The sequence below is a fragment of the Fragaria vesca genome, linkage group LG4 (genome assembly GCF_000184155.1).
Source record: "Fragaria vesca subsp. vesca linkage group LG4, FraVesHawaii_1.0, whole genome shotgun sequence".
Classification (NCBI taxonomy): Eukaryota; Viridiplantae; Streptophyta; class Magnoliopsida; order Rosales; family Rosaceae; genus Fragaria; species Fragaria vesca.
The window spans coordinates 12,915,188-12,925,396 of NC_020494.1; the positions used below are offsets into that span (position 1 = coordinate 12,915,188).

General features: G+C 40.6%; 2 protein-coding genes across 2 annotated transcripts in view; both read right to left on the bottom strand.

The window, feature by feature from the left end:
• Positions 1-1,761: 1,761 nt before the first annotated feature.
• LOC101311274 (mediator of RNA polymerase II transcription subunit 33A-like) lies at positions 1,762-7,252 on the bottom strand. The gene is made up of 11 exons (XM_004298126.1): positions 6,978-7,252; positions 6,762-6,872; positions 6,348-6,686; positions 5,897-6,207; positions 5,687-5,808; positions 5,118-5,466; positions 4,791-5,001; positions 4,516-4,630; positions 3,378-4,029; positions 2,994-3,203; positions 1,762-2,846 (listed from the first exon to the last, which is right to left on the bottom strand). The coding sequence occupies exons 1-11, from the start codon at positions 7,250-7,252 to the stop codon at positions 1,762-1,764; spliced, it is 3,780 nt and encodes a 1,259-aa protein (XP_004298174.1).
• Positions 7,253-7,500: 248 nt separating this feature from the next.
• The window catches only part of LOC101311566 (mediator of RNA polymerase II transcription subunit 33A-like), an 8,152-nt gene continuing 5,443 nt past the window's right edge, over positions 7,501-10,209 (bottom strand). The window contains exons 10-12 of the mRNA XM_004298127.1: positions 9,441-10,101; positions 8,909-9,115; positions 7,501-8,781 (exon numbers count right to left, since the gene is read on the bottom strand). Of these exons, the coding sequence (XP_004298175.1) occupies positions 7,667-8,781; positions 8,909-9,115; positions 9,441-10,101 (1,983 nt within the window). The 3' untranslated portion in view covers positions 7,501-7,666. The remainder of the gene's footprint in view (positions 8,782-8,908; positions 9,116-9,440; positions 10,102-10,209) is intronic.

Here is a 10,209-nt window from a genome sequence, read left to right on the forward strand (position 1 = left end):
CCAACAAAATAAATTGCTCAACAATCAATCATTGCATGCATATTATTTAAAACAAAAGTCCACTCATAACTTTAGGCATAAGCCCGACGAAATCTAATTCGCCACTCAAGTGAGGTCTCCTCACATCCTGGCACAAAAATCATGCTTAGGACCACACTTCGATAAATAATACTTAAATATATAACTAAAAACAATTCCGCCTAACCCACTACCCTTTCTAGGGTTAAGCTTATCGGATTCACTCCAAATTCCAACCACAGCCCTACTTCCTTTATTTTAACATTCTAAAACAATACTAAGGAAAATCCAACGGTCGGATTCTACCCCATTAACCGACAAATTCACTAATCTTTAAAAAATCTCAAACCTATCCAAAACTCCTTCAAAAACTCCAAACTTCATATCATTAAACTCCCCTTAATATAACACACTTAAAACCATGAAAAACCCCTCAACAGCGGCGGCACTGACATCTGCTCCTTCGGCAGCGGCGGCCGACTCCGGTGACCTCTAATGCCTACCAAAATTTGACAGCATCTTCCTCTCAACTCACCCTACAACTTTCTTAACTAGCACAATACCCAATTCCAAGCCTAACTATGCCAATCGAACGAAAACATTAAATAAGCCCTAGAATTTCTACTCCACCTTTCTCCTTACCTAGACCAAGGAGGAGTGAAACCTTTAGAGGGATGAATACTCGGGAGGAGGGCTTTCTTTTGAGCCAAGCAGCTCTGGCTATGGCGGCCGGAGGAAAGAGTTCCGGCGACGGAGAGCTTTGGACAGCCGGAGGTTTCGAGCGGCAACTCTCCCTCACGGCGGCGCTAGGGCGGCTCTCACCGGTCCAGAGAGAGAGCTGGGTGGACAGCCGACCGTTTGGGACCCATGCGGCGGCGTACGGTGGCCGGACGGTGGCGGAAGGACAGCTGGAAGAGAAGAGAGAGAGAAAAAAAAAGAGTAGGCTTTTGACTCCACTAACCTGGTCCACTCCCTTAAAACTCAAACCAACAAATAAAACACCCAAAAAATAATACCCTATTAAAAATTATCTTTTTACTAGCTAAAAATTTACCATTTTTACAGTCGTCACATTTTTCTCTTACGAATAATTCCTTCCGAAATAATCGTTCCCCAAAACCCCTCTAGGAACCATTTAAAATATAAACTCATCGACGAAGACGGTAAAACTCTTATTAATACCAAGCTAGTCAACAAGATAAAAATTTAAGGGTCGGGATGTGACAACCACCCCCGACAGAAAATAGTATATGTTAAATTTGAGACTAGTTTTGTTTATTTTTGAATTATGTTTTAGAAATTTGAATAAACTTCAATCTTGAATAAAATTTAAGCATTTTTTTTTGTTTTAAGAAATTCGGATATATTTTTTTTTGTCTTCTATTGAGTTTAGTTGTGTTGTGCGTGCCCCACTTGAAATCAAATCATGGCTCCGCCACTAAGCGCATAGCGAGTTTTCGAACATACCTTGGTTATTTGTTGTAATTCAGTTTTTTTCTGCTCTTGTGTTTCGGTATATGTTTCCACTTCCTCCATACTGGCTAATATTTGTTTTCTTTTTGCTCTTCTATATTGGTGTTATTCGGTTCTTTTTGCTCTTCTATATTGGTGTTATTGAGTTAAGACAACCTCCAAAAATATTTTGTCTACTTGAAGATGAAGACTAGTATACAATCATTGGGAAGTAATTTGAGACATTTCGATTGAACTTGAAGAGGAAAACAAATATAAAACAAATATTAATTATGGGTCGCATTCGATGATCATTTCTACAGCAGCACCCATGAAATCAAGACCACCAATCCCCAGCAATTCCATAGCAAGCTCCATCTCATTCCACTCACCCAGCTTCTTACTGATTATCTTCCAGACGTGTACATCCACCTCCAACACCCAAGTTGGCATGCAAATTACCATCAAGCTTATGAACCCCAACACATAGGCACTCCAAGTGATCTCATCACAACGCAGCATCATCTGCCCTTTTAGTACAGCTACAAGAAATTCCATGTGTGTTCCAAGAATCTTTCGACGACGCTTGGATCCCCATGATGATGAGTCAATACCCCAAACGAAAGCTCCACACAAAGATGCAAAATATGAAACCGCATATCCTTTTAGCCATGCAGCTTGAGTTGATTCTCCTTCTTGCCTGGAGCTGTGTTCGGATACAAACCACGATGGTAAGAACTCTTCGAACAGTGACTGCACCAGACCTAAGCCTCCGGATGACCATACTAAAGATGCTGCAAGGGAAGCCACTAGCTTACCCTGTGTCAAGTTAGAAGCCATTTCAAACTGTTCCTGTATCCTTACATTCTTGGCTGTCTTCTTTCTTGTTATCTCTCTTACACATTCTATCAAGAGGGAAACAATCTCTTTGTTCAAGAAGAAAACGTCAGATAAATGTGGATAAACATGCATGTAAAGAATCCCGGGGGAAACAGGAGAAACATTGTCGTCCTGAGCATGAGATGCGATCCCATGGCCAAGAAGAGCTCCAATACCTCCATTGTGTGAGAGAGGATTGGAATGCAGCCCAAGTGTGGCAGTGAAGCATCTTCTAAGAAGCTGGGCAAAAGCCTGTTGGTTTTGGAGGAAGACAGTGCGAGATGAAGAAAAGACAAAGAATCCACTCCAACGCTTTGCTTTCTGGCTCCACAGTGAATACACAATTGGCGTGCAAGGCCACGGGCATCCTGCTGCGATGGAGGCCAATACCTGTGAAGGCAAATCGAGATACCTTCTTGAATCTCTATCAGTTTTATACGCTATAGTCAGGCACACTAAGGCAGCCAGGGGCAATGGCAGTGTAGCTTGACATGTTTCTGTGACGATACAAGTTTTGTTAGAATACGAGTGTATATATGTTCCTCAGTTGTTCATAGTATGCACATCGATGTATGAACTCATCTCCATTCTTATTCACTTGATTTACACAGGAAAAAATAAATAAAGAATGAGTACGTAGAGACCTGAAGAACTACTGCTTGAGACGTCAACAGCAGCAGCAGCTACAATTGTCTTGATCTGTTCCTCAATGTATGTCAAATTTGCATCAGGGCAGGGCCAATCTGTTCCATTCATTGAAGCTGGTTTCCAAGTACCCCTGGTTACTTCAGCTGTCAAGTAGCTCACAATGGTTCCCAAAGATGCAGGAAGAAAATCAACCAAGACTTTGAGCCCTAAAGAGATTAGAACAGATAGGTCTTAGTACTACTCTCTTACTAGAATTTGCTGGCACATCAATTCACAAAAAAACATTGATGTTTTAACATCCAGGTACGCTCATGATTTCTTTCAAGCAGCCAGGTTCATTTCATAGGGTTAGGGGAATCAGATGAGGACACTACACTTACCCATAGCCAGTTTCCGCGGAGAGAGTCTTCCATTGTCGCATGCTGTTAAAGCAGCATGAACAACATAGTGAACAGCCGCTAGAATCTCCCAAGCAGGCAGTTTACTTAAGTAAGATGATTCATCTGCTCCAAATGGACTACAGCTTCCTGTAGTATTAGAATCTAAAGACTGTCTTCCTCCTTCCTTCTCTTTGAACATAAAGTTGAAAAGCTCATCAACATGGTGAGGAACCGGGGTTCCATGGGCAACTCCAGAGAGGGTCGAAGATATGCATGCATTGTGCTGACTGTACCAGGCTTTCAAGTTTGGAAATGAATCAAGGTAGATGGGGTGTGCAGATGATAAGCTTGCAACTGATGCTAGCCTCCTTTTATTACAATCCTTGGAGACATTTCCAGATGATGTGAGGTGGGAGTTTCGTAGTAGTAGAAGGTATTCAAGAGTAAGATTGGATCCAACTGTTGGTATATCTGCTGGTCTAGCTCCAAAGCAACGATCAAATCTCCACAATTTTAAGAAAAGAGTAAATCCATTAGAAAACACAGTATGGGCAGAAGTTTCAGTTTCTGTTGTCTGACTTCCTGAGCTACCGGGTACACATGACCCAAAAATCTCACAGATTGCCATTAATGAGCATGCCAGTTGAGGAACCTGGCAAAGACAGTATACAATCAAATTAAATTCAAATTGAATTTCATTTTGATGCTATGCTTACTGTTCAGGCTGGTACTTGGCAATGGGAGAGTTGAGGAAAGAAATCAACAGCAGAGTAGATGAAAGTGACATGTACCATGCCAAGTAGCGAGAAAATCTTGATATTATCAATGGTAGAGATCTCTGAGAGAAGTGCATTTAGCAGTGAAGCATGACCTATTAGATCGCTGCCACTTTGAGAATGATTTGTAGAAGATGGAGAAGATAACAACCTAATAATAAAATGAGCAGTGTGTTCCTACATGAGATTCAGACCTCAACATAATTAGAATGGCTAGAAATATAAAATCTAAAGTTTCCAACTATCACCAAACGCAATAAGATTGATTACCTGTACAGATTCGGACCTCAACCTAATAACAGTGGCTAGAAAGATAGAATTCACAAGTTCCCAACTACACCAAACGCTATAAGATTAATTACCTGTACATTCCAACCTTGACTGAGGGAAGCTCCACAAAGGATGCTAGCGGCTGATATCTTTTCACAGTCTGATCCGTTGACAGCTATCTCGAATATCTTCTCAAGCTCTGTTAAGCTTTCACTCAAACAATGAGCTTACATTCAATAGCTTACATGGTGTGATCAAGTTAGAAAAGTACATAGAAGCTTTTAAGTGTTTTTGTTAAAAATTGAAACAGAAAAATATATTATTTAATTAATATAACTGATGATATTAAGTTATAGTTACAGTGTACCTTGATGCAGGAGTTGAAAGCAATGCCTTGGTCATTAGTGGTGTAAGCGGTGCCCCCTGCATTAATGATGACCAACTAGGCACTTGGGAAGGTACGTTAGAAGGTAATTCAGTGATGCATCCTTTAACATAGCCTGGCCAGAAATATGCTGAAGTGTCTAGTAGGTTTCTTGCTATACAAGCCTCAACAATCAGATGACGCAAGTTTCCTGCTGAAACATGGAGATGGAACAATGTTAGGAGAGAATCACATGGCATTACAATGCAGTGTCAATTTGAAGTTATTTAACAGAATGCCTAACTTAATCCTAGAACTATCTATACTTACAGTAGTCTACAGATATGTTGTCCATGCTGATATGATCCAAATATGCACTGTCAACACTAGTCCCTGAAATAAAGGACATTGCTTTTGCAGCAGCGTTATTGGCTTTGGAAATTGCAGAACGAGGGGGAGCCAGCAGTCCTATAAAGTTTCCCAACATTTGTAAGCTGGATGCTAAATCATGCCGAGACTTCCCTGTACCCTTTTGTTTCTCCTGTTTAATGGTAAACCTATCTACTTTTGCACTTTCATCTTCTTCAATAAGATTGGCAACCACAAGTGTAGTGATAGACAGCAACATGCTCATGCGCGAATCATGGTCAGGCATAGGGGAATCGATAGGGTTCCTTTCCTAAACAGATTATTATAAACAGAAAACAACAGGCAATCAGCTAGATTTGTTGAAATGATATTGTAACAGATCAACGAGGGAGCCATAATTCAATGAGTCAGAGTGATAAAATTTCTAACAGTAATTGAATTTAGCTCATTGCACTACAAACTCAACCAACCAAAAGCATGTAGTTCCTTGCTGACTATCAACTTGACAAAAAAAAAATGTTGAGGCAAACAATATCATGGTCAAACAATAAGACACTAACCCTTTGGACAAGACGAAGTGCTGCAATCCATAGGTTCAAAAAGGTGTCATGCCAAGTTGCACAATTAATCGCTTGAAGAATCTTGATCAAATCTGAGGAGAGTTCACAAACGTGTATCTGTATATATACGTCATCAATAAATGGTATATAAGGACTAATGTAATACAATATCTGCTTTACCAGTGAGAATATCAATTAGACTTGTCGCATTAATGACCCTTGTAAGAGACAAGGCATCTTCCAGTACCAGATCAAGTGGAAGCCATATGGTAGAGCGACTGGTTCCATGGCATAGTCCAACAGAAGAATCCCTCATCTCATGGCATTTTTGCACTCTACGTGAATGTAGTTTGTATTTAGTTGATTCTGTGCAAATATCAGAAGCCAGCTGCAGAAGTGCCTCAGGACAAGTAACTTCGGTGTTTTTCAATGCTGATGAATTTTCTGCAAGCAGCTGTAATTGCTCTATAAACGCCTCCCAGTGTGTAGACCTGACGCAATAACAGCAAATTCAATTCCAAGCAACCAGAATATCGAAGTTATCTCATACTCTCATAGTCTCATGTTCTTTCACTTCCACTATATGACACAATAGCCACACAATGCATAAAGTATGAATACTGATGTGTACATGTTTTGTTTTGCCAAGTTTAGAATCTTGGAAGTCAACTTGTTTTGCAAAAATTGTGTGATCAACTCAATAGCCATCATTGTATTCTGATTCTGCAATCTCTCATAGTGTTCATTTCCCATCTCGCAACCGTCTATCTCCATTTCTTGGGGTCTAATTACCCATCTAGACTTCTTTTCTGGATCATTATGTTCCAGCAACCCCTCATCATCTAATGATGCATCAATCAACTGCCACACAGTTGAGAAGATGAACCCAACCACAATAGTCCCAGCATCACTGGTTTGAAGACCAAAAATCTGAGACAAATCAAGTATAGCATCTATGGATTTCATAACCCTGTATAAACAAGATTGGTTAAACAATGGAATAGACATAACCCCAATTAGACACATGAAAAACCCAGAAACTCACATTTGATAATTAGGACAATGTATCTGAGATCTGAGTGAGAAAACATGTCTCTTTAGGAGCTCCATGTAAAGTCTATAAGCTGCAGGCTGGAATCGTCGACTCGGAACAACCCTGTAACACCAATCCATGCATGTTTACGCTCCAGCCTCCACGAAAATGCAACCATACTCATCCAACAAAATGCAGGAAAAAAAAAATGGAAATGGAAACACAGACCTGGATGAAAGCAGAGCAAGAACAAGCATAGACGGCACCATGTTGTATACCATGGCCTTTTCGAGAAACTTCCACAAATTGGGGACATTGTTTTCCCAACACATGTACGAGACCATCACATTAGCGAGCTCTATTGAGGGCAGGGACACCCCTGCCGAACTCAAAATCGACGAGACTTGCACTGACCAGAGCAAAGGATCACTACCCTTTTCTTGAGCCTCCTTGGTTTGCATTATGACATTGCCCCATAGGCTGCTTTGTTCGGAATCAGCCATCTCTCAGTCACGTTGGCCGGTATTCTGAGTGTTTTTTTTTCAGTGCTTGAGAGTGATATTGTGAAACTGAGCAATGTAAACTAAGACTGCGATTTTGCGTTCTGTGCAAGCATGTAGTTTGATGCTAAAACTTAGGGTATGATCGGTCAAACATGGACAAAGTCAAGATGGCCTAAGATTGCCACCTGTAAACTAACGGACGATTAAATTTTGGGAAAGAAATGAAATTTGGTTAGATTTATGTTTAGAATTTCACACTTTTGGTTCATGAGCTTATAACAATGGATGTGGTTTTCTAGTAGACATATCAACTCTGAACCTTTCACTACAAAAGTAAGTTAATTAACATCAGATTTAACATATACATCTGCCGCCTGAAAAACAAAGTAAAAATTGGGGTTGAGGGAAGGGAATTTACATCTCATTTTCGACTATGAGTTCGGCAGCTGCACCCATTGTACCAACTCCACCAATCTCTAACAAGGCTATAGCAAGTTCTTCCTCATTCCATTTCCTAAGACCATTACTCAGTCTCTTCAGTACTTCTACATCCACTTCTAGCATCCAGTTTGATGTGCAGCCTACCATTAGAGTTGCAAAACCAGACACATAGGCACGCCATGTTGCCGAATCACAACCAAGTGATATTTTCCCATCAAGGGCACTCGCAAGAAATTCCATATGTGTACCAAGGATTTTAGGCCGCCGTTTTGATGCTGCCGATGATGAATCAACTCCCCAAGCAAAGGCTCCACAAAGCACTGCAAAGTATGCAAGTGCATATCCCCCAAGCATGGCTACCATTCCTTCTGACCCTTGTTCTTGCTCAGACCAGTGCATAGATATAAACCAAGAAGGCAATGTTTCTTTGATCAACGACTGAACAAGACACAAGCCTCCTGTTAACCATACTAAAGACGCCCCAAGTGAAGCTGCCAGTTTCACCTGAGTCATTGCTGTAGCAAGTGAAACCTGTCCATATCTCATTCCATTTTTGGTCTTTGACTTGCCCAATCTCTCTTTAGGAAGCACATCACATGCTATCTCTCGCACAGAATGCATCAAGATAGTAACAATCTCTTCGGTCATGAAGACAATATCTGCTATGGACCTATACACACGCAGATAAAGAATTCCTGGTGCCACAGGTGAAATTTCACCACAGAAATGGGATCCGAATCCATGTCCAAGAAGTGCTCCCACACCACCATTGCTCGAGGTCGGAGTGGCATTCAGGCCAAGTGTGGCAGTAAAGCAGCTTTTAAGAAGCTGAACCACTGACTGCCTGTTCTGCAGGAAAACGGTCCGAGATGCAGAAAAGATAAGGAAGTCACTCCATCTCTTCGCCTTTTGAGTCCACAGAGATGCCACAATTGGCATACAAGGCCATGGACAACCGGCTGCAAGGCACTCCAAGGTGGGGCCAGCCAAACTGAGGAAACGTTCCGATGCTCTGTCTATCTTGTATGTAATGGTAACACTTACAAAGGCAGCTAGAGGTAGTGGGAGTGTAGCTGGAGAGCTTCTTTCTGTAGAAGTCAAGTCTCAGTAATATATATATATATATATATATATATATGAGGGAATGTAGCTCTTATTGTGGTTATAATTAATAATGAAATTGGTTAAAGAATAATATAACTAAAATGATAATACCTGCAGCAAGGCTAGGGATATCAACACCAGTAGCAGCTAGGATTTTCTTGATCTGTTCCTCAACATAGGATAGATTCACAGCCGGACTGGGCCAATCAGTTCCATTCATAAAAACTGGTTTCCAAATTCCTCGAGTTACTTCAGCAGAAAAGTAACTCACAATGGGTGCCAAAGAGGCAGGAAGAAAATCAGCTAAATCTTTAAGCCCTGAAATAGTGAAAACTCTTATTAATAATAGAGGTATAAGTTTTTAATCAAAAAAAATAGAGGTCTAAGTTCATATTGATAAGTACTTTCTCTTGAAACTGAGCTCCACAACTAGTAATATAATTTCAGTTCTCATATATTTACAGATAAAATGAACACGACTTTAGTAATCTTAAATAACCAGTTGGATGAAATTCATTAGCGAGATTGTGGCCAAATGGCCAAGATTAACTTGATCATTCTTTCACAGATTCCCCTGGATGTGGCTGTATATAAATAAAAATTCAACAAGTGCAAGCAAATGAGAGGAGAACAGAAGGCTAACCCGTAGCCAGCTCACGAGGAGAAAGTCTTCCATGAGCACAGGCTGTTAAAGCAGCATCAACCACAAAGGGAACAGCTTCTAGGATATCCCAAGCAGGCAATTTAGGTCTTAGAGAATTGTCTTCGTTTCCAGGTCCAGAAGAACTACTACTTGGAGAATTCACAGAAGTTCCAGACTGATTTCCTCTATTGATCTTTGTGAACATCATGTTAAGAAGATCATCAACAATCTGATGGACAGGGGTCCCAGGCACAAGACCAGAGAGGGTTGAAGCTATACACGCTTGATGCTGCCGATACCAAACCTTAAGTTTTGGAAAAGAGTCTACAAATACAGGTTCTGGATATGATGAGCTTGCAACAGCAGACAACCTCCTTTTATTACGATCCTGGTGAGAAGTTACAGATGATACCAGGTAAGAGTTTCTTACTGACAAGAGGTATTCAGGTGTCAGTCGGGATGCAACTGTGGGTACATCTCCTACCCCATGCTCAAGAGGGGGATGATTAAACCTCCAGAGCTTCAGAAGGAGAGTAAATGCATTTGAAAACACAGCATGGGCAGAGATTTCTTCTCCTGTTGTTAGAGTCCAGGAGACATTGGGAATAAAAGAACCAAACACCTCACAAATTGGCATCAATGAACATGCAAGTTGTGGAACCTGAAAAGAAATTAAAGAAAGTAAATTACATTAGTTTAAATATGAAATGAAGGTCACCACAAAAATCAAACCTTCCCAAACCAGAAAAAAAAAAAAGCAAAAAAAAAA

What these genes read in the sequence shown, in the direction of transcription:
- LOC101311274 (XM_004298126.1), bottom strand. Translation starts at nt 7,252, where the DNA reads ATGGCTGATTCCGAACAAAGCAGCCTATGGGGCAATGTCATAATGCAA. An exon ending in AACTTGGCAAAACAAAACAT is followed by an intron (nt 6,208 to 6,347) that starts GTACACATCAGT and finishes TTATTGCGTCAG; the next exon opens with GTCTACACACTGGGAGGCGT. An exon ending in GTCAAGGTTGGAATGTACAG is followed by an intron (nt 4,030 to 4,515) that starts GTAATTAATCTT and finishes TGTCTTTGCCAG; the next exon opens with GTTCCTCAACTGGCATGCTC.